General features: G+C 38.5%; 1 protein-coding gene across 4 annotated transcripts in view; it reads right to left on the minus strand.

Annotated features, from left to right (window-relative positions):
- ARHGAP32 (Rho GTPase activating protein 32) overlaps window positions 1-24,683 on the minus strand; it is a 174,967-nt gene that overhangs the window by 71,098 nt on the left and 79,186 nt on the right. For 3 of the 4 annotated variants that reach the window (XM_064482217.1, XM_031443386.2, XM_064482218.1), the window contains 4 exons: window positions 21,950-22,041; window positions 21,368-21,409; window positions 20,913-20,997; window positions 2,066-2,152 (listed from right to left, as the gene is read on the minus strand). In XM_064482217.1, coding sequence (XP_064338287.1) covers window positions 2,066-2,152; window positions 20,913-20,997; window positions 21,368-21,409; window positions 21,950-22,041 — 306 coding nt within the window. The remainder of the gene's footprint in view (window positions 1-2,065; window positions 2,153-20,912; window positions 20,998-21,367; window positions 21,410-21,949; window positions 22,042-24,683) is intronic. The other variant, XM_064482216.1, reaches the window with a different exon arrangement.

Here is a 24,683-nt window from a genome sequence, read left to right on the forward strand (position 1 = left end):
TTTTCAAATGAATGCTTAAAGGCTGACGTTTGCTTATTTGCTAATGAATAAAAACAATGGAATACAGAATACTTTGAAGATTCCCTACCACTAATGTTACACTTTAAAATGCTTTGTTCTATGTACTGAGGCTCAATGTAGTAAGTGTCAGGATTTATCAAATTTTGGTCTCTTTTAAATTACTGAATTTTCAACAAGGATCAAGAATTTTAGTTAAATAAAAAGAATTTCAAGTGCATATTATTAAAAATTAGAAATTAGCAAAAGTAGCTTCTATAATGGATAGATTGCAGGGTATAAGGGTGATCTTATCTCATCTGAAGATTAAGCAATCTCTAAAATCTGTTCTGGACTGAGAACTCCAAGGAGATTTAAGAAAAGCTGGAAACAGGAAACCGAAGTCCTCAGTGTCTCCTGCTAAGATTTCATGTGACTTAGGAAAGCAAGTTCCGTAATTTAGGCCTCAGTTTCTTTATTTGCAAAATTAGAGGGTTTGATTGTGAGTCTCTCTTAGTTGTAAAAAATATATATGATTCAAGTTTAATATGGTGTATGGCTGACGTATACGGCAAGGATACAGAAGGCCAGCCATGAAAACACATCCGTCACTTGGGGTGCTGAGGCAGAGAGAAACACGATGGCATCATCACAGTGCAGCAGATTACTGTCCTGATGTAATAAATAACATGACAAGAAGTCCAAAATTCTTTAAGCAGTTTGACAAGATATTTACAACCAGGAAATAGTCTAACTACCTAGGAGTCTAACTCCACTAATTCATGGAGGCGTAACATAAATAAAAACTATACATTCTAATGTATGGTACCAAAATACCATGCTTATCGTTTGAAAGCCGTTTTTAAAAAACAGCGCAGGTATTTCAGACATTGTGTTTTGCTTATGAGAATCGAAGTATCTGCACTGTCAGCATATATGAATGCTTTACATTCACCTGTTCAACGTAACAGCAGCTGACATTTTTCACTTAAAAATTAACTCACTGAACAGAAGTATTTCATGAAATATGACATGACACAGCGATTCAGAGCTGCCCACTTCCTCAAAGGAACCAAGGCGACATACAATAAAACACGTGTAAACAGTACGGAACTTTTGACATCATATACATATGTGTGTACGTGTATATATATGTGTGTGTGTGCATATATATATATATGTGTGTATATATATACATATATATATATATTTCAAGCTAAGTTCAATTTTCAATCTCATATCCTCTCACCTATAAATAAAAGCACTTAATTCTGAAAGGTTTTCCTTAAGGGTCTAAGAATTTAAGTATTTCCCATGTGAAATAGGCATTAGACTGTTCCAGATTATTTAATTTTTAACTTCAGGTACATGAATAATTATTTTGGCAAAAACAAAACAAAAAAAACACAAATGTCCCTATCTTACTCTCTCCCAAAAAAAAATGGAAAGTTTGTACGTAAGAAAGCTTTCCTCGAAAACACTTGCTTTACAATGACTAATCTAAAAAAAAGGCAAAAAGACTCAATGAACAAAGAATATATTAAGGAACTAACTGCTTACTTGCTGGAGGAAATAATCAATGCTACAAGCGACGTATTTTAAATCTCATTAAGAGCCAGTCATGGTAATTAACCCTCAAAAAAGCTCTGACACTAAGAGAGAAGAAACGGCACACTCCCGCAGCACACACGTCCTGCTGGTCTCCACGGGCAGAGCCTGCGGTCGTGGTCAGAAAAGTGAGCACCGGAGGCAGAGACTGCTGAGTGTGCTCTTTTATTGTAATACGGGGCCAAGAGCGGACGCCCTTAATCTCATCAAGAAGTGATATATTTCCTTTACTCTTACAAGAATTTTCATTTAAGTTTGTAAATTAAATATCTATTAAACTGATTCTATTAAACTGACTCTTTCAACTCTGAGTACACGCAGAGACGCCAATGTGACCGGGAGAAAGAATAAAATAAAACGTCTGCCTTACCAAAGCCAATGTTATTTGTTTATATTTGTTCATTCACATTTAATTCGCATTAAAGTTTATGGCAAACGGAGGGCCCAGCTACGCAATTACCTGACAAGCAATGTGCACGAGGTAGACCAGCTCTTTAGATTCACAGCCGTTTTTCGTGACTTCATTTTGTTCTTCTGAAAGTGAAAGCTGCATCAAAACAGAAAGGGCAGAAGAGAGGGAGGAGCAGTCAATGACAGACAAACAAGAACACAAGCAGCGTTCAGTCACACCTGGGCCTCACGTCAACCTAACAGGACACACCTTACACACAACACTGCTTCGGGCAGATACAATGCATTATTCAGGATTTTAAGCAAATTCATGTTTTTAAAAATTGTAACTTACATCTAAACTAACACAACTGCACGATGGTAGTAAATAAAACAATATATTCATTCAAAAACAGGCCTTCACTTCCTCAGCTTCCATCACCTGTGTAAACTGGGATCGGGTGGTTTAAAGGAGCACGGGCTTTGTCGCAGGGACTGCGAGCTGGCCGCCCGGGACACAGGCTGGGCCTGCAGACAGAAGCACCGGGCAGGTCCGCACGCTGGGTTTTATTTTATTTTTACTTGAATCAGCAGCAAAAATTTAGAAACTAAGTGTTTTCACGTGAAAAACACAGATTTCTAGTTTCTACTGAAAAAATCTGAAGATCTGAAACATTGGACCCGTATTCTCACACTGGCAACAACTGGCTGGGCTGAGAAGGGGCGGACTCCATAAAGGAGGCGTTTCTCTCCGAGAGTCTCCGTCACAGAAGTGGTTACTCCTCATTTTTTAGTATCTACGTTGAATGTTAACTGTCATTCCTCGTGCTACCTGCTTTGTTATTTTTTTGCACCCTACTCACTGCACTCATTTATTTACACACCTGTCCCCTCTGGGGACGTGAATCTGTAAACTGTGCTCCAGACACATACAACCCTGAGCTCAGAAGTGTCACTAACTGATTATGCAACACTGAACTACCTATTTAATCTCTTGTCTGGAAAATGAGGATGATATAATACTATCTATTCTCAAGTTTGTGATGAGATAATACATTTAAAGTATTCACCAAGGTGCCTGGCACTCAGTAAGAACCCAATAGATGTTACCTATCATTACAGTTAATATTATAAGAAATATAAAGAATATATTCTCTATCTTTGAAAGAAGTATCACTGGAAGCATTTTATAAAAAAAAAAAAAAATTCCTGGTATTAAACAGAAGTTTAGAGGCTCATGATCATTCTCACACAAGCCAAACAAGCCAGATTAACCACAAAATGAGTTTTTTAAAAAATCAAAGAATTAAGAATGAAAAGAAACCCACCTGAACTAAGCTGCAAAAAAATGACAAGGCTTTCCTGAGACAGAGGAGATTCGTATGGATGTGCTCAGATGCCAGGCAAAGATGCAGAAGGATAGAGTCTTCCCTAGACAGGGTAAGGAGAAACCAGCCGAACGCTGAAGGCCTGCATGTGGACCAGAGTGATCAGCTAAAATTCCAAGAAGGACCTGGTAGCAGTCAACACCCACCCAGCAACTGACTCCCACTGGCCTCCACCAGGTGTACAGGACCAGTGCACAAGGGCTGGGGAGGAGCAGGAGAACTGAGCCGGGAAGTGCGTGGAGTCTCCCCAAGCAAAGCAGCTGAGCCCAGAAGATGCGAGCAGGGCAAGAGAGCTGAGGGAGAGCCCCTGAGGCTCTCAGGACATTTAACAACTGAAGGTTTGAGGTGCCACAGAAAAGCTGAGGGAAACCTCACTGAGGCAACACGGGCGTCATAAGAGCATGAGGCACACTACACACGAGGGTCTGGGCCAGGGCAGATGGAGGAGAGCACTCTGCTGGCACAGAAACCTGGGGAGCAAAGAGAGCTAGCAACCAGGCGGGGCGCTCACCCTCGGCCCAGAGAACTGCTGGCTTAGCAGTAAAGCACAAAGAGATCTGTCCAATTTTCAATTTTCTCTCCTGAAAAGAACCTCCTGCGTTTACACTCAAAATATTTAAAAGTAACGATAAATTAAAGCAAAGTAAAGCTGCCAGAGGCCAACTCTGTATTAGCCACAGTGGATTAAAAAGAGTCCAGTGGTCAGGGGCCAGCCTCAGGAGGCCCACCGCTGTCTCACTTCACAGGGAACGCTGGGGGGACGGGCAGGAGTAGACCGCCTGGGGTCACCAGGTGGCAAAGGAGGAGGACAGAGCACCGAGTGACCAGCCAGCGGATGTTGAAAGTGCCACTGTGTCCCTAATGGCAATTTCACCCAACCACAGAGCCAAAATGGCAGCCACGTAAGGTCAAGGGACACAGTCTTCAGTTCACCCAGCTGGAGTCTACAACCAACAGACCAAGCTACCACAAAGCACAGTCAGCAACCCTCCCCGACTGCAAAGCCAGACCCCACCCAGAGGCACAGGACAGCCTCTGGCCTCATCCAAGCAGAGCCCAGCCTGCGGCCCCACTTGAACACTAACCAGCCAGTGGCAGCGACTGATCAGGGGGTAGAGCCTGTGGCCACAAGTGACCAGAGGTAACCGACACATGAACAAAACAGAAGTTTAACAAAGAAACAGAAACCATTAAAAAAAAAAATGATAGAGATAAAGAATACAACTACTGCACTGAAAATTCAATCAATAGCTTCAATAACGGACTCAATCAAGTAAAAGAAAGACGCACTGAACTCAAAGACAGGCCGTTCACAATGGCGGGGGGATAAAGGGAGGGAGGGAAGGAAGGAGGGAAAAAGACTGAAGAAAGATTACAGAACGTATGGGATACCAGTAAATGAGACAGCACATGCATTACTGGCATCGCAGAAGAAGAGGGGGGAAAGGGGGAAGACAGTCTATTTAAAGAAATAACATTTTCACCATTTGTTGAAAACAGTGTCCTTTCCGCCACTGAACGGACGTGGCAGTCTCACTGCAAATCCACCGGCCACAAATGTGAGGGCTCATTTTGGGGCCTTTTATTTTATGCCTTCGGTCTGTATGTCTGTCTTTAGGCCAGTACCACTCGGTTTTGCTTACTTTAGCAATGTAGTAAATTTTGAAATTAGGAAGTGTGAGTTATTCAACTCTGTTATTCTTCTTAGAGTCCTTTGAATTCGTATGTGTGATTCCATTTACATGAAATGTCCAGAATAGGCAAATCTTTAGAAATAAAAAGTAGATTAGTGGTTACCAGAGCTGTGGGGTTTGGAGGGGGGTGGGGGCGAGGCAGGGAGGGGGGTGCAAATTCGGAAGGGAAAGGGAACGACTGACAACGGGTACAGGGTTTCTGTTTGGAGTGATGAAAATATTCTAAAATTAGACTTTGCTGATGGGTGCACTAGGTTGTGAATATACTAAAAAAATAATGAACTGTACACTAAATCAGTAAATTACATGGCATATGAATTATAGCTCAATAAGTCTGTTTTTAAAGTGAATTTTTAAATGTGGAAATGAATAGCACTTCAATAATCAACAGAATCTAATTTTTAATGAAGTTTTTAAAATATTCCACTCATATTAGCTATAAAAACTATAAGGTACCTAAAAATAAATAAAAATAAACAAAATGTGCTGAGTATTAGAGGAAATTACCAAACATCACTGAAAGATGTGAAGGGAGATATAAATAAACCCGTAAGATTTGAAAATTCAGTACAGTATGCACAGTAATCATCCCTCAATTAATCTGTAGATTAAATGCAATTCTTATCAAAATTCCAACAGCTTGTTTTTTTCCACAGGATTTGTCAAGAAGAACCTAAAATGTAAATTGAAAAACAATGAGCAAAAAGTAACCAGGATAATTTTGATGAAGTCAGGAGATTTTCCCTACCAGATTCCCAGACTTATGGAGGCTACAATTCAGTCCGTCTCTGAATCAACTTGCTACTCCTCCCATCAAGGAGAGCTCCACCCACCCTTTGAATTTATGCTGTGCTTCTGACTGTTTGAACCAATGAAATGTGGAGGAAGCAATGTTCCGTGACCTCCAACACTAGCGATTAAAAAGTCTCACCACTTCTGCTCACTTATTGCTCTCAGAGCCCTGAGCCACCAGCCAGAAGTCCACAGCAAAGAGCTGGAGAAAGAGCACGTGGAAAGGCCACGAAGCATGAGCCACCACGAAGAGGAAGAGGAGAAAGACCTCAGGGAGGGCCACTGCAGCACTGGACGTGCAGCCCCGCTGCTGTCACCACACGACTGCAACTACGCGCGAGCCCACGGAGGACGGACAGGGGATGCCATCCGAGTCACTCCAGGGAATCAGGGAACAGCGAAACGGCTGCTGTGTTAAGTCACAAAGACTTGAGGTGCTTGTTATTTAACAGAGGATATCAGGACACTAGCAAAGGGGCAGACCGTGGACCAATGGATCCGAAAAGACAGCAAGACGACTGACACACACACCTGGACACTGATACATGACCAACTGGGCCTTATAAACCACAGGGAAAAAGAAATCCTGCTTGGTCTATGGCCTAAGAAAACTAGGAAAAGAAACAGATTCAGACCTTATGCCACACCCAAAGAATAATTCTAGGTGAATTAAACACCTAAGTGAAAATCAAAACTTTAAAACATAAAGTAGTAGTAGTAGTAATAATATAATAGAGATGTGGGGAAATACCTTCCCGCCCACAGGGCAAGAAGAATTTCTCAGCTAAACATGAAAAAGGCAAAACTGATAAAACTGACACTCCACCAAAGGTTTTAAAGTTATCGCAAAAGGGACATGATACACCAAGGAAAAGGACAGCCATAAATGGGGATAAAAGTATTTGTAATCCACGCTGACAGATGTTTAGCCAGAATACATAATTAAGAAATGAGACAGGTGTATACCTACCCCAACAGCTTGAAAAGTACCTGCAGTTTAAGTGGGGATCACTACGTATTCGAGTAATGAGTACATAAAATGCCGTACTGGAATACAGCACTTGTTTTCAAAACTGAATTCAATCTCCTTCCCTGCATATTCTTTTCTTCCTCTTGAATCCCCAAAGTAAATAAATATCATAACCATTCGCCCAGCTGACCAACCTAATCACCCTGCATTCCTCTACCACTCCTGCTCTCCACACGCCCTTTCTTTCTATGTTCTCAAGGTCAAGATCTATCTAGACCTCTGATTCCCCAACCTCTCCTGTCTCCCAAAACTCATATCTCACACCTGTTCCTTTCTTCCCGTTTCCCACTGCTACTTCCCTAGTTCTGGGCCTTGCAGCGTCTGGTCTAGACGCGGACGGCATGATCACAGTGCCCTTCTAACTGGTCTTGTTCCACTTCCCACTACACACTGATCATGGTACTTTCTTCTCAAAAGCCCTCAACACCTTCTCAGCTCCTACGAAGAAACTAATCTAAATGCAAAATCCTAATACCTCAGATGAGCCCTGAAGGATGGCATTTTTCCTAAGTATCTTCTAACACACACTGTCCCACAGTCATTCTAACCCATCCATCCCCCTTCCTTCCAGGTACCTCTGTCTGTGCTATTTTAATTGTCTAAATGCTCTTCACTTCTGTTTTTGCATATCTAAAATCTATTCAATCTTCAGTAATGGTCTTCCTGAATGCCACAGGAATACCTACAAGAGCTCCTACAGCACATACTACACCTTCCTCATCTCACTGCGTTGAGAGGTATTGCTTGTTCCCCCGATCTGCTTCATCAGCGACACTCACGTAAGCATCCAGCACGTACAAGGTACTCGATGAAGCCACTCTGAATGAACTGTTTGTGGGTTTCAAGACTTCCTACACCGCAAGTCTGACATCAAGATGTTTTATACAGCACCTGAACCGCATGGACCAAGAGTATACACTATGAAAGACTGGACTATATTTGACTATAAAAACTTATGACATGAACGTAATGATTTAAACTATTTTTATTTCGTTCAACTTAATGATTTCAATTCTCTGTCTATAAGGGGTGGAAAACAGAATTTCCAAGTCCCATACTTCTGGAATCCTTACAAATCTATTTTTGGAGTTATTTTTCCTATATTGAATTCACTTTTCTATCACCATGGAAACGAATCTGAAATTAGTGTTGTTAGGATATTTAAAAATACAACTCTATTCAGCAAGACTTCAAATGTTCAAGAAAGTCCTTTCTCTGCATGAAGAATGGAAATCGGCATAAAGCTGAGTAAAAATATATCACCCCACTCACATAAAAACCACTCATTAAAGCTTAATCAACAGGTGCAACAGGGCAACGCAAGAGTTCTCCTCTTTTAATTTACCTTTTATAATGCTTTTTAGGCTGCAGTTTCACTATGACATACCTGTGGAGTTTGTCAGCAGTCTCCTTCACCCCTGCAGCCCACAGTAGATGTGGAAACGTGAAAAACAATCTCTGTTGCACAATATTATGCAGTCTGCTCACCTCTACCGTCAACACCCTAATATTCAAAACACTGAAACTACTACTTCAAAACTACTGAGCTGAGAATAGCAAGTGGAAGAATAACTCCTTATTAGAGTCACAGCTTAGGTGGGTGTTAAGTGAAGTAAATTCCAATTTCAGAGCGCAGGGCAAAAATCAGTAATAGACAAAACTGCAATTCAACTTTCTCAGGAAAAAGGTAGAGACCAACATGCATCTTAATAAACCTAACAGTGTTTCCTTCCAGACTGGAAAAGAGCACTGTTTCCTCAACTAAGAATCAGATACCTTAACATCAGAACCACCCTCAGCTCAGCGAGAGGCCCAGAGCACGAAGAATACATGGGAAATGAGACCAGTGACAGAAAGCAGAACCACATTCCATCTTACAGATGCTCACCCCAGAACACACCCTTGTCGGGACAGCAAGCTTCATGAGTATTTTCACGTTTCTACATGGTCAGAACTTCCTGAGCACACAGCTCCAGCATCTGGGTTAAATAAGGGATGACTGCATGCGAATCCGAGTGACAGAGCCCAACAGAGAGATGGACATCTTCCCGACCCGCACAGCCATCTGTACATTCCAGGGCATCCGTGAAACAGAGTCCTTCCTAATTTCCCGGAGAGGATGTTTTACATTCCAGAGCAAAGGTCCCTCTCTCCATCTCCAGAAAGGCAAATGGACAGAAGTGCCAGCTATCCTATTGAAGCTCCCAGTTTCATAATTTCAGAGTTTGTCTCTTGTGGAACAAAACCCCACAGTACACAAAGGATACGTCTGGTTCTCACTGCATCATCTCATGGAGACTGGGGCACAAGGAACCACACAAGTTACTCTGAGCTTATAAAAGGTCTGGTCTTTGATTCAGAGGCCTCACATTTCTCTCTCTCTCTCTCTCTTTCTCTCTCTCTCTCTCTCTCTCTCTCTCTCTCTCTCTCTCTTCCTCTTTCCCTCTGTGTGTGTGTGTGTGTGTGTTTGAGAGAGAGAGAGTCTAATTGTGGCAAGTTGACTTGTTAGACCCTTCACAGTTCAGGCTCTACAATACTATTCTTCACAAGCATATGCAGTCAAATTCTTAGAAGTAAACTGCATGTGTAATGTGACTCCAATATGAGATATATTTTTTTCTCATTCAACCAATTTTACACATCTACCTTCTGGACTGGATAATCTCAAATGAGATACAGTTAAAATCCAGTACCAGGATGACAGCAGTACTGATAACTCACTGTGCGAACTCTGTGTTTCAAACTCTGCCCTCAAATGACAAAGATTTCCAGGCATAAGAGGAAGTGTTACTATAGCGTATGCAGAAAAGTAGGTTTGAGATTTTTTATTTGAGGAAAACTTAACTTTTTGGTAGGGGTGGGAATAATAAAATTATCATGGCTTTTGTTCCAAATATTTACACACATAATAATATGCAGTTCTAAATAAGACATTTTTAACTGGAAATATCTACAAGTTAATCTTGAAACTGCAGTAGTATTAAGAAGATGGGAGAAATAAACTTTTCATTGATTTACTTCACTTTTATCAATGTCTGAAAGTCTCAGAGATAGGTACTAAAACTTGTTGCTGATATATATTTCTATAAACTTTAAAGCCCACATTCACATAAAGTCTTAATCAGGAAGGAATGTCAGTCTTTCCAAAAGAAACCACACTTGGCCAATAGTCATGAATTTGGTAAGTATTTTACCAGCATACTGAAATACTGAAACCGAAAATGCAGAATCCATCCACACGATTTTATCTGTTAATGATTTGTTAACAAAAGATTTTCAATGTTGCTATAAAGGGGGGAAATGCAATGATGTGTCTTTTCTGGTTTCCTTTACCTTTATTTTTAAACTTTCTAAATATATCACAATTTCAACAGTCTAAGTCATACAAGTTTAACTCTAAAACTGGAGCTACCTTTTTAAGTTAATTATAATTACAAAAAGGCATCTGTTACTTTAACTTTCTCCATTTCACAGTTTTGCATAAGGTTAGTTTTTATGTTAAAAGGAATATTATATCTAAATAAACTGATAACTAGATCACCAAGAATATTATCAATACAATCTCTCTTGTGAGGTGTAGTTTGTCACAAAACACCTCACCGTCATTAAGCTTCCAACTTGCAAAGAATTTCTTTATCCACTGCCTCAATCCTGACCATGCTACCCTCAGGTCATCAGGAAAGTATTACTTTCCACATTTAACAGATTAAGGTCTGACTTCACCAAAGTTCCTTAGAATATCTACCATTCAAAATTCACTAAGCAAGCTGGTTTGTTTGTTAATTACCACCTCACTTAATTCTCACAGTACTCTGTGATGCATCTGGAATTGATACAGTTACTCCTAATTTACAGTTGAGGAAACAGAACCAGAGAAGCTGAGGTACTTACTTAAGAGCCCACAGGTTACAGTGCATTATTAATCATCAGACTTTTTTACCTTCAAATACATTAAAGACATGAGGTATCTCAAGGCTATCGTGTATTTCTGCTTATCAAAATAGCAGGTTTGTCAGTTTGTCCTTTTCTAGTACTTCTACAAAAGAATGAATGTGCAGGACAGCTCTACAGCCTTGATTCTAGCACAGAGCCCCACCACTCACCAGCTGTATCCTAGGTAAGTCCTTAAACTCAATCTCCTTGTCTGAAACTGCTGTGAAGAGTCAATGAGACAACATACAATCAGTATTTAGTATAATGTCTGGCTCACAGAAAGCACTTGGGAAATACTGGCTTGTATTTTTTTTTATTATAATTCTGATTACTTCATTTAAAATAAAAATTCAAGGTTTATTTTGTATTTCTACTCCTCAACATTTTTACACTCAGGTCAAACTTTACTACCTCTTTCCACATTTCTCAGTATCCAGGCGAGGCTGCGTCTGCTGATAGACCAAAGTGTCGACAGAAGAGAACGCAAACCTGCCCGCTGGGCCTCGGCCTCGGCAGCGTCTCCCAGCCCCTCACACGGCAGCTTTCGCTGCGCACGCCAGAGAAGCAGGTGTTCGACTCGTACCTTCTCTGTACATAGTATATTTCAGCCAAAACCTAAGCTCTCACGTATAAGTTACTATAAATTAATGCTTTATATGGAATCAGATAAAAAGAAGCATGTTAATTCACAGCTGCAGATAACCGAATGAGAAGAGACGGCGCGCGCACATCCACGCTAGAGGGCGGTCTCACACAACGCCCCGCGCGAAGGGCCGGAAGCCTCGCGGCGGAAAGCAGACGAGACTGATCACATCTTTGCATCTTTCAAGAGACTTCTTTTCCTTCTTACCGAAAAATATTTTTGGAATGTGAAAAAATGTTTGTTTTTGAACAACAAAGATGATTCAACAGGGAGAAGGGCAATAAAGATAATACATTTACAGAATTTAAAACTACATGTTGTTTTACTTAATAAGCAGTAAGAAGCCCTTTCTAGCAATGCTTACCTTTAACTTTTTTTTTTTTTTTTTTGCAGGTTTCAATTTCTCTAAACAAAATATAATGCAGCCCTTATACATCAAATCCTGCAGAGTTTATTCAAAGTACTATTCAGGGAGAAAATGTCTAAATTCAAGTGTTCTTATTAAAAAATAATGGCTAAAAACAAATGAATAAAATTCTATAGGTACTATTGATATTTTATCTAAAGAAAAAATATGCTTAGGAATTAATAGTTAATTAGTAACAGGGAGGGGGGAGAGACAAAAAAGTGGAGGAAAGGAGGGAGGAGGGGGGAGGGAAGTGGGGAAGAGTCTCAAGTTGATGAGTAAAAGCTCCAGCTGGTTTCTTGATAAGATCAAATGTTATGAATAGCTTGTGCACAACTTACACCCATAAATTTGACAATCTACATTAAATGAACAATTTTGTAAGAAAATATAAATGATAATAAAAATTGACCTAAGAAGACAGTGAGCAGACCTAAAAAAAGAACCTGACCAGACCAATAATCAAATTATAAGTTCAAGTGGTAACTGAAGATTAAACACTCAAATGGGAACCAGGCCCAAAAGGTTTTAACAGGAAAACTCTATTAAACCTTCAAAGAACAAGTAATTCCCATTTCCACAAACAATTCCAAGACATTTGTTTTTAAAAGGCTATGGGGCAATGAAGGTCTCCAACTCAGGCTAGTGGACAAGCACAACATACAGACCAATATCACTAATGACCACAGACACAAAACTCATAAGATCCTGATACACTGAAAAAGGGAATTTATTTTTAAACTATTTGGCCCAGAAGGAGAGTATGTCCTAAGAATATAAAGATGTTTCAACAATCTATTTCTATGACCAGAGTAATTATTTACTATAAATAACAATGTAATGAATACACGTCCTTTTGAGAACTGGTCTTTGTTCATGACATCCCAGCCTCTACCCAGGGAACTCCTATTTGCCTTTAAAATGCCAATCAAATGTCACCTTCTCTGTGAAGCACTTAATGATCCTTCAAAACAGAGTTAACGTCTCCATATTTATTATATATACATATATATATGTATACACACATACATATATACATACATATATACATATACAAATAAAGATATAAAATTAACCTCAAGCTAATGTATTTTGATTCAACATCTATTATGTTTATAATTATCTTCTCATATTTTAGTCCCCCTCAAATGAGTGAGAACATCTCAAGGGAAGGAACAATGTTACCTTTTTGATATATATTTCCAACATACAGTATCCCACCTGGAGCACAGTCAACATGCAGTAAGTGTTTGTTAAATGAATGATTCTCCAACATACTTAACAAGAAACATCATGCCATGCCTTCCATTAAACAATCTCACTGAGCGCCTACTACTGAAAGCCTGTGCTAAGTTCTGCAGAAGTAAGAAGTGAGAAATACCCATACAAAAAGTTTATAATTGTTTAGGAATATCAAATAATAAATAAACATAAATCAAAATGGAAAATGGTAAGTGAAAAATGATATAAAAACATATATTTACCACCATCATCAAAATGAATAAAATACTTAGGCATACATTTAACCAAAAAAGTGTAACACTTGTATGCTGAAAACTATAAAATATTATTGAAAAAATTAAATAATATGGAAAGACATCCTGTGTTCAAGGACTGGAAGACAATATTATTAAGATGGCTATATCCCGCAAATTAAACTACAGAGTCAACATAATTCCTACCACAATTTCAAATCGCCTTTTTTTTTTTTTAAACAGGAATGGACAAGCTGATCCTAAAATTCACATGGAAATCTAGGGGACCCAGAATAGCCAAAATAATCTTGAAAGAGAAGAACAAAGTTGGCAGACTCACAATTCTCAATTTCAAAACATGTTACAAAGTTAAAGTGACCAAAATAGTGTGGTAATGGCATAGAATACATATGTTCGAAAGGAACAGAAGTGAGAGTTCGGAAATAAACCCAAACATCTATTGCCAACAGATTTTCAACAAGAGTGCCAGGACCATTCAAAGGGGAAAGAATTGTCTTTCCAACCAGTGGTGCTCAGAAAAGTGGATATTCACAGCCAAAACAATGAATTTGGACCCCCTACATCACACTATCTACAAAAATTAACTCAAAATGAGTCAAAGACAAATACATTTAAGTGCTAGAACCATAAAACTCTTAAAAGGAACTACAGGAATAAATCTTGATGTTCTTGGGTTAGGCAACAGTTTCTTAGATATAACAACAAAAGCATATACAACCAAAGGAAAAAAACAGATAAATCAGACCACCAAAATTACAAACATCTACGCTTCAAATGACACTATGAAGAAAGTGAAAACAAACTGCAGATTTAAGAACATATTTGCAAATTATATATCTGGTAAGGGTATAGTATTCAGAATAATACAAGAAACTCTTAAAACTCAACAACCAAAAAAAATAAAAATTAAAATATGAACTCAAATAGACATTTCTCCAAAAAAAGATACATAACTAGCCAAAAAGCACATGCCTATCTAGTCACGCCCACCAGGGTGCTATATTCAAAAAGACATATAAAACCAAGAGAATCAAAAACACATGTTCACACAAAAAATCATACATGATTATTTATAGTAGCATTATTCATAAGAGCCAAAAAGTGGAAACATTCAAATGACCACAAACTAAAGAATGGTTACCAAAATGTCGTATGCCCACACAATGGATTATTATTCACCCATAAAGAGGAATGAAGTACTGATAAATGCTACAATATGGATGAGCCTTGACAATACTACACTAAGGAAAAGACACCAACACAAAAGACAACACAGTATACGATTATATTTATGTGAAATGTCAAGAACAGACAAATCTATAGAGACAGAAAGCAAATTAGTGGTTGCCAAGGCTCGGAAAGAAGGGAAACGGAATGACTGCTAAAAAGTTATGACGTTTCTTTTGGGGGTAATGAAAACGTTCTGGAATTCAACAGTGATAAATGACTGAACATTCTGAATGTGGTGAAAGCCACTGAACTGTGTACTTAAAAATGGGTAAGATGGTGAATCTACGTTATGTGAATTTACCTCAATTAAAAAAGGTAAATTTCATGTGACTTATATCAATATGAAAAAATACAATGTGTTATGATTCAGAAACCAACTCATCCACTGGGGACGGGAGGTAGAAAGAGAAGTGGATCAGAAAAGCTGATTAGATGTGACATACACCTTGAAAGATATACAAGATTCTTGATAAGAAGAAAGGTTAAAACAAAGGAAAGATCGTGACGTGTTCAGTAAATGAATAGTTGGATAAAAGTAAGATAAAAGAGTGAATAAAAGAATGAAGGGTGTGCTGGAAGCTTATATGCAACATCTTGAATGCCAGGACCTTGTGTAGTGGAAGGTCTAGAAAGGTTTCACACAGAGGTTGAAATTTCTGAAGCTGTACTTTAGGCCAAGTTATTGAAACACAGGCACGTTCAAAAACTGGTAGAGCCAAAACCAGAGATGAAGATTTCAAATAAGGGACAGAAATAGAAAAGAAGGATGGATTTGAAAGAACTGTATGACTATTTAAATGTGATGCACAACACACAGGTCTACCTGGAGGTGACTAGGAGAACAATATTATCAGAAACTGGAATGGCTAAGGGTGGGTACTTCAGAAACAGACTGCCGGGCTTCAAATCCTAGCTCTACTATTTACCATCTATGTGACCCTTGGCAAGTCACCTCACCTCTCAGACATCCATCTCTAAGCTGGGGGGCAGAGAATCTAAAGCATTAGGTCCCTGTAGGCACAGATTCAGCTTATTGTTCTAGTGGATGGTGAGATGACCAACAGGTACTGGCTTCCCATATGGATCCAAAAATGCTAACCTTTATCACACATTAAGTGTGATACACCTGGGTATCTACTCCCACACTCATCAGTCTGTTCTGTCTAGTCCTCTGCCAGAGCACAACTAAGAAGACCGAGAAACTATTCAATCATCAGCATCATCTCTTTAAAAAACAGAAAAAGGATATAATAAGCAATGTATAGAAAGACAAATATAAATTATAAGCATAAAATCATGTACAACATCCCTCATAACTAGAGAAATACAGATTACAACAAGAAGAGGACATACTGCACCTATCCTACGGGCAAAAATTACAAAATCAACAATGCTTGTCACTGGGAGGAAAAGATACTACCATTAACCACTGCATAAACTGGCATACTTCAAAAATAAAACTTAGCAACAACTGTCAGCGTTTTAAGTGTACATACCCTTTGACTCAGCGAATTCTCTTACAGGATTTTATTTAATGGGCATATTCACATCAATAAAACCTGGAATACCCATCAATAGGGAAATAATTAAATAAATTATGGTATAATAATAAAATGAAATATTATGTAGCTATGAAAATGAGTAAGGTAAATCCAATTACTAAAATAAAAAATATACCTAAGATACACTTGCAAGTAAAAAAGCAATTTTCAAGACAGTATGTATAGAATTTCATCTATATTTTTAAAGGATATAGTTAAGTAGATAGTTATAGCTACAGCTTTATCTAGAGATACTGCTACATATATTTTATAAATACATGGAAAAATTCTAGACAGACTCATAATAGTTAATAAAAGAAAGAGCATAAATGGAATTTTCACTTCCATTTGTAGCTGTCATAAAATATCATTTGATATTTTACAAAAATAAGTAAGTAAATGTACACTCATAAGACATATATATTCTTACCACATAAGAGCAAATTTAAATGTCAAAAAAAACCCAAAATATTTTAAAAAGCATTTTTAAAGTAAATTTTATCTCTTCTTCAAACATAAGTTCATTCATCCATTCATTCAACAAATATTCACTGAGTGATTTTTATGTGTCAGGCACTGTTGTACTCAGATGCTGAGGTGGAAAAAAAAGAAGAAATAATGATAAAATATTTAGCACGCCAGATGGTGATAAATGTTACAGCGAAAAATTACTTATGGAAGAGAGGTGGCGAATACTGGTGACCAAGAGGTGCCATCTTACATAGAAAAAGTATACCCTGAGAAGACAACATTTGCTCAAGCACTTTAAAAAGGGAAGGTAGCAAGTTATGTGGATATCCAGGGAGAACTTTCCAAGCAGAGGAAACAGAAAGTCCAGTGGTCCTGAGGAGGGAGCCCGTATCTGGGGGAAGAGCAGAGGTAACCGCGGCTGGAACACTATGTTGTAGGGGAGGAGGGGTAAGAGATGCGGGCAGAGCACTTAAGGGTAGATCTTGTAAATCCACGTAGGAAATTTGAAAGAATTTGACTTTTACTTTGAAAAAGAGGAGAAATGGAGGGTTTTGGAAAAGTGACATGATCTGAATTCCTAAAACTCAACAACATCAAAACACTAAGTAACCCAATTCAAAAATGGGGAAAGGACTTGAAGAGACACTTCTCCAAAGAAGATACACAAATGGACAGAAGTACCTGAGAAGATGCTGAACATCACCAATCATTAGGGAAATGAAAATCGTATTGTACTCATTAGTTTGATAAAAATGTTCAAAGATACAATATATATGGTCACCCAGAATGTTGTCTAAGGGTTTAATTCTAAGTACCTAACGGCGAGATTATGCATAACCTCCATTGCCCCTTCGTGCCATGGACTCCCCATGCTCTCTTCACTATCTGATATGGAGTCATTAGCATCTTTAATCAGATTGGACAACGAGGAATCAAGGGGTGGAGATGGGAGTGGCACCACTCTATATTACTCACAGTGACTCACTAGCAACACTGTTGCTTTCTGTCTCCAGGACTATGTGCTCTCCTGGCCTAGAGGTCTTAGTTGCAAAGGGAGGAATGATTTCACCAGAAGAAACAACAATGATTCACGGTGCTGGAAGTTAAGACTGCTGCTCAGCCACTACAGGCTCCTTACGCCTCTAAACTACCAGGCAAAGAAGGGAATTACAGTGCTGGCTCGTGTGGCTGATCCTGACTTCCAGAGGGAAAATGGACAGCTTCTCAACAACAGAAGTAAGGAAGAGTACGTCCAGAATGTAGGGGATCTCTTCGGGTGTCTCCTGGTATCACCAAACCCTGTCATTAAACTCAGTAGAAAATAACAAGAACCCAATTCAGGAAGGACTATTAATGGCCAGACCCAAAATGAAGGTTTGGGTCACCTCACCAGGTGAAGAACCACAACCAGCTGAGGTTCTGGCTGAGGGCAAAGGCAAATGCAGAATGAGCAGTGGTGAAGGCAACGGTACACCACCTACAGCCATATGACCATTTACAGAGTCAAGAGCTATAACTGTCATGAGTATTCCTCCTTATTTTGTTATGAATACGTTTCACTGTGTGAGTGTGTGTGTATACCGGTAGCAAATATCTTGTTTCCTCCTCTCTATCGCCTTATTAATATAAGATTTACATCATTATATTTAAGTATTGTTAACTTTACATCACAGTCTTCTAGTTATGGAATATCAAGAGTAAACATTACTGAAGGACTTTGCATCCTCTTCCGGGTAAAGATCCAGTGTCTTTAGTTGTGTAAACAATAGCTGGCCATGTTAGGCAGAAATAGGACCTTGTTATTGTCTTTATTTGGAGATAAGTATGGTTTAAGGAGTGCCAAGATGAGAAAGGGTAGACTGTGATAATTAATTTTATGTGTCAACTTTTGGTCAAGCATTATTCCAAATGTTACTGTGAGGTTATTTTTCAGATGAGATTTAACGTTTAATTCAGTCGACTCTGAGTAAGGTAGATTACCCTCCATAACGTGCAGGAGAAGGGAGAGGGAGGAGAGATTACCCTCCAAACAGTGGCAGGTCTTGAAAGACTGACTTCCCCTGCAGAAGAGGGAACTCTCCCAGCAGACTGCCCTTGTACTCAAGTTGCAACCATTACGCTCCTCTTGGTCTTCAGCTTACTCTGGAGATTCTTGACTTACTAAATCTCCACAATACCACATAAGCCCATTCCTTAAAATCTCTCGATCTCTCTCTCTACACACATACACACACACACACACACACACACACACACACACACACACACACACACACACACACACACCCCTGTTCTGTTTCACTAGAGAACTCTAATATAGTCATATTTTAAAATAATAATAAAATTGGACTCCTTTCAAAAAAGACCAGTGGGTGCCACAGTGTTAAAACACTGAATTGCTGTACCACCGATGGCACAGACTACTAGAGGGCAATGCTCTGCGCAGGAGAAGGCAGCAGATCTCAGCTCCAGCGCTGTGGTTAACATCCATTCTGACTGGTGTCTCAGCAGGGGTTCGGAAGTTTTAACATCACTCCTTTTCACACTATACATAAATATCAATTCCAAGTAACCTGAACGTTAAAGTCAAAATTAGGAAACTTAAAGGGAAAAAAAAGGACAATATCTTCATAACTTCAGAGCAAGGAAGCACATCTTAAATATGACTAAAAACCTACAAGCCAGAAGGTTTGTACATACATACAACTGCATAACGAATAAAATAAACAATGCCTATGTATTAAAAAGGAGTGAATAAACATGCCACAACCTGGGAGAAAGTGCTTTTAGTTCACACACAAAAATAAAGGACTAGATGCAACAAGAAAAGACTAACATCTAAAATATGTAAAGCATTCCCATGAATGAATAAGAAAAATACAAGTAAATCTATAAAACAAATTGAGCAAAAGGCTTGATTTAGACTTAAAAAACAGGAATCTCAGATGCACAATAAACAACTGAAAAGATGCTCAACTGCATTAGAAATTAGGAAACTGCAAATTAAAATACAGTGAGAGAGAACTGCATCCCCATCAAATTAGTAAAAATTAACAAGTATCACACAACCAGGAGTTGGCAAGGACGCAGAAAACAGCTCTCATTTTACTGCCTGTGGAGTGTAAATTTGTAAATCCCTTTAAAAAGTAGTTTGTTTACTTAGTAAAGCAGAACATGTGGGTCCACTGTAACCCTGAAATTCCACTCTGAGGTGTACGCCTGAGGGACTCCTGCATTTGTGCCACAGGACTCGTGTAAAACAACGTTCACTGAGAGGCTGTTTATAACAGTCAAAACCTGACAAGCCAAATTTCAAACAAATGAAATAACTGATAAATTACCTGTGACACACGTGTGCTATGGATTAATACACAGCAGTGAACAAAATGAACAAACTGTAACTACAAACTTCTACGGGGTAAATTTCACAGTGTTAAATGAAGAAGCCTGCCCGGTCTGACATCCCAGCCCCCGCCAGTAGCCCTGATCCTACTTAAACCTGTTCCACGTTCTCACCATAGCTCTCATCTTCTGGCCTTTTCTATGCTCTGTAAGAATAGGTCTTTGATTTTTGCTGGAGCTGCTCACTAACATCGCCAGAGCACCTAAAACTGCCTGCTCAGTAAATATTGGCTGAATAAATCAGACTAATTCCAATTAAATAAAGTTCAGAAACAGGTAAACCTAAATACCATACAGATAGTAAAATTATTTTTTAAAATGTAATGAATATTACACAAGAGATGGTAGAAGTAACCTCTGGGGTAGGGAAGGCAAAGGCAACACAGGAGGGACACCGGAAATGTCCACCTTCTAACCTAGACTTTAAAAGACGTATATAATATATACGTATAAATGTATGTGTTTTATATGCATACACACGTACAAACACAATATACTTCACGATAGAAGATACTGAAAAAAAAAACCTACACTAACACTTGTCTCCCTAACCCTAGTCCACCCTCACCCCAGCTCTGATTACTCATCACCACTCAACCCAGCGTGACGAGAGTCATGTGACAACTCAGGTGGTTCATGCTACAGAGCGACGGCAAACTCTGTCTAGGAATCTGGGAGAAATTCTGAGACTTATACTGATTCTATTATACTGTCTCCACTTGAAATAGGAGCCATCAGGTATCAAGTACTAATCAGCAGAAGAGAAGAAAAGTTTTCACACCAACCAGTAAGACATCAACAGAAAAACCTACTTCTAAGTGTCACCTGTCAGGTATACAGATACAGATACAGATGTCTTAATTCAGGATGTAGGAAATATTTCAAATATACCTGTATGCTGCCAAACTCAACGTTCTCATAATGGAAATGTGCACACTCAGCCATCTTCGGAAAGTGACCTTTAGTGAAGGGTAACCTGAAGTACATGAAATAAATGAGATACAAGGCACTAGAATAATCAAAATTACTAAGCCTGAGGAGAAAATAAAACAGGTTTAGGATGTCATGCAACAAGCAAAACACTATTTAATAAGCACATGCGCGTGAGCACATATACGCACATAAACCTTTTCAGAAATACACAGAGTCATATGGAAATTACATTCAGTGCACAGGCCAAAACCAAACAAATAAAATAAAAAGCATCACTGTAGTACTCTCCTAATCTTGACCCAAGCCAATGGCCACAGAAGGAGTATGCGTTTGGTGACTGTTATGTAGCTGTGGACAGCCAGCTGCGAACCAGAGGCAGCACTGCCACCACAGACTCCAAAGCCAGACTGTACCTGTGAATGTTGTCGCAGCCCATCAGTCCTGGATTGGTGGGTCTGGATGCAGAATGAACATTTTTATCCTTGTCTTTCCTCAACTTAGAATGAAAACATAGCTATCTAACCCTTTACCAGGGGAAAAGACAGTTTTTTTGTTTAAAACTGAAATGGATACCTTCAGATATTTCACTTAAGAGTCAAATACTGACTCCATTTCAGGCTTTCTCAAAGGCAAAACTGAGAAACAACAATCTGATAACTCAACAAAACCGATTTTTCTAAATGAATGAGAGCATGTATTAAAGGCATCAAGAAAGACATACTTGGATTGTTCCTGTTGAATAAATGCAACCTGATAGACAATGGCATAGAAGTTGTTGCAAGAACAAAATTAAAGACTATTTTTAGACAAGCAGGTAATCTTCAGACCTACTCTGCTAATAGTTGAGTCATAATTTAAGGCTTAATAGTATAATTGAATGTACAGACAGTAAGAGCTTGTTGAGTAAGAAATTTAAATAAAAGTTTTAAGAGAAGTAAAGAACTGATTTCCATTTATAGGAATTCATTTGAGACCTGCTATAAAATTATACTCACTTTTTCACATGTTTAACCTTCATACTAGCTGTACTGCCACATGTCTTAAGACTAAGGTCTCCAGGAATTTCTGGAACATCTGCTCCTCTTGCCTTAAAAAAAATAAAGACAAAAAGATTTATGACTATTCTTTTAGTATAATACATTTTAAAAAGCAGATTATAGTTCATTTCAAGGGTTCTGCTGACTCCATACCAACAGAAACACATACTGATTTAATAATCTGTTCTTAAAATTATAACTTACTTGAGTATTCTCTTACAATCAAATTTTGAAGTCAACTATTATATTATGTGTCTCATCACAAACTAAGATAGCATAATGCCCTCCAAGTCAATCCATGTTGTTGCAAATTGCAAAAGTTCATTCTTTTTTTTTTTACAGCTGAGCAGTATTCCATTGTGTACATATATATACACCACATCTTCTTAATCCATTCATCTGTCAATGGACACTTAAGTTGCTTTCATATCCTGGCAATTGTGAATAATGCCACTATGAACATTGAGTCGCATGTACCTTTTTGAATTAATGTTTTGTTCTTTTCGCATATATACCCAGGAGTGGAATTGCTGGTATCCATATATATAAACAGCTCATAAATGCAACATCAAAAAAAAAAAAAAGAAAAAAAAGAAAAACCCCGATTAAAAAAGGGCAGATGAATTGAATAGACATTTTTCCAAACAAGAAATGCATATGGCCAACAGGCACATAAAAACATGCTCAACATCACTAATCATCAGGGAAATTCAAATCAAAACCACCATAAGTAGTATGAAAATGAATACATGTATGTATATGTATAACTTAAACATTATGCTATACACCAGAAATTGACACAACACTGTAAACTGAATATGCTTCAACTAAAAAAAAAAAAACAAACACAGTAAGACATCACCTCACCCCTGTTAGAATGGCTATTATCAAAAAGAATACATGGGGAGGGTATAGCTCAAGTGGTAGAGCGCATGCTTAGCACACACAAGGTCCTGTGTTCAGTCCCCACTACCTCCTCTAAACATAAATAAATAAGTAAGCCTAACTACCTGCCCCCCCCCAAATAAAATACAAACAAATGTTGGTGAGTATGTGGAGAAACGGGAACCCTTGTACACTGTTGGTGGGAATGTAAATTGGTGCAGCCACTGTGGAAAACAGTATGGAGGTTTCTCAAAAAACTAACAATAGAACTACCACATGTCACAAGAAATTGTTACGGAACTTCAGCTCATTCTACATTTGTCTGGAATAGTTCATGATAACTGTAAAAACAATCAGGAATGAGGAAAGAGCAGGATTCAAAAGAACAAAAAAAAGATGACTCTTCTAACTTACTTTATGATACCAGTTAACACAGACATCAGAACCACCCAAGAGACTTTTGCCATCAGTCAGGACTAGACTAAGAAAAAGAAAAGCTGGATAAAATGTATAAACCATTCTAAACATTGAAGCTCAACCATACAGAAAAGACATGAGATACAATATGATCTTTAAGAGAAATAAATTATATAAGACGAACTCCATGTTTAACCAAACTGTAGACCTGCAAGCACTTCCCAACCTCAGAGGAGGACTACAGGCCAACCCGAGGGCAGCAGCACCCCTGGGAAGGAGGAGCAGGTGTCACGTTTCAAAGCTCCCTGTGACTGCACCTTAAAGGAAAACGCCCAGGAAGGAGAAAACTACTATAAGTGAATGAAAATATGTATACACAGATGAACCTGAAATAAGTTGCCGCTCCTAATCTCCACATACACAGGAGAAGCCTAACAAACCTGGCCTGAACACTGTGACCGAGAAGAGCTCACTCACTAGAAGCAGACCTAGAAACAAAAGTACGAGCAACAAGCAGGGAAAAAATGCACAAACACTGTTAATATGCTCAACATGTTCAAGTATGGAAAAGGAAACAAACATAATGAAGAAACAAACGAAAACAAAACAAAACAAAAAAGTCCGTGGGACTACTACTGGTGAAAAACACAGCTGTAACAAAAACTACCTAAGAGCATACTAGACACGGCAGAAGAAAAGTTCAGTGAGCCTGAAGAAACAGCAAGAAAAAACTACCCAAAAACTTCTTGGTTTTTAGTTTTTGGTGCTTTGTAAAGAGAAAAAGACAGGAAAACCAACAGTCACGTGACATGTGGGACAGTATCAAGCCATTTAGCATATGTGTAACCAAAGGCAAAAAAAGGAGAGGAAAATGCCGCCCCCCACCAGACGGGTGGTTAAGAAGAGGAAAAGAAAAACGTTTTGGAAAAAAAATAATAGGTAAAAAGTTTCCCTTTCATGAAAATTATCAGCATGTTCAGAAAACTCAATAAATCTGAAGTATGATCAACATTTTGAAAAATCACAAGGCACAGCATATCAGATAAACACCATGACCCGGCAGATTATCCCAGGAATGCAAGACCATTTTAGCATCTGAAAACAAGTCAGCAGCTCATCATATTAACAAAAAAGGGGGAAAATAATCATGTAATCATCTCTAAGGCAGTAAATACACTTGACAAAATCCCAAACCCTATTCATGAAATAATAAAAATCAGTCAACTAAAAATAGAAAAGAACATCCTTAATGTAATAAAAACTATTCAGTAAGAAACTAAAGGAAACATTATACTGAATGATGAAATATTTAAAGTTCCTCCCCCAATATGAGGAACAAAACAAGGATGCATGCAATTACCACATCTATTCAACACCATTATAGAGTGCC

This window comes from Camelus dromedarius, chromosome 34 (genome assembly GCF_036321535.1).
Source record: "Camelus dromedarius isolate mCamDro1 chromosome 34, mCamDro1.pat, whole genome shotgun sequence".
Classification (NCBI taxonomy): Eukaryota; Metazoa; Chordata; class Mammalia; order Artiodactyla; family Camelidae; genus Camelus; species Camelus dromedarius.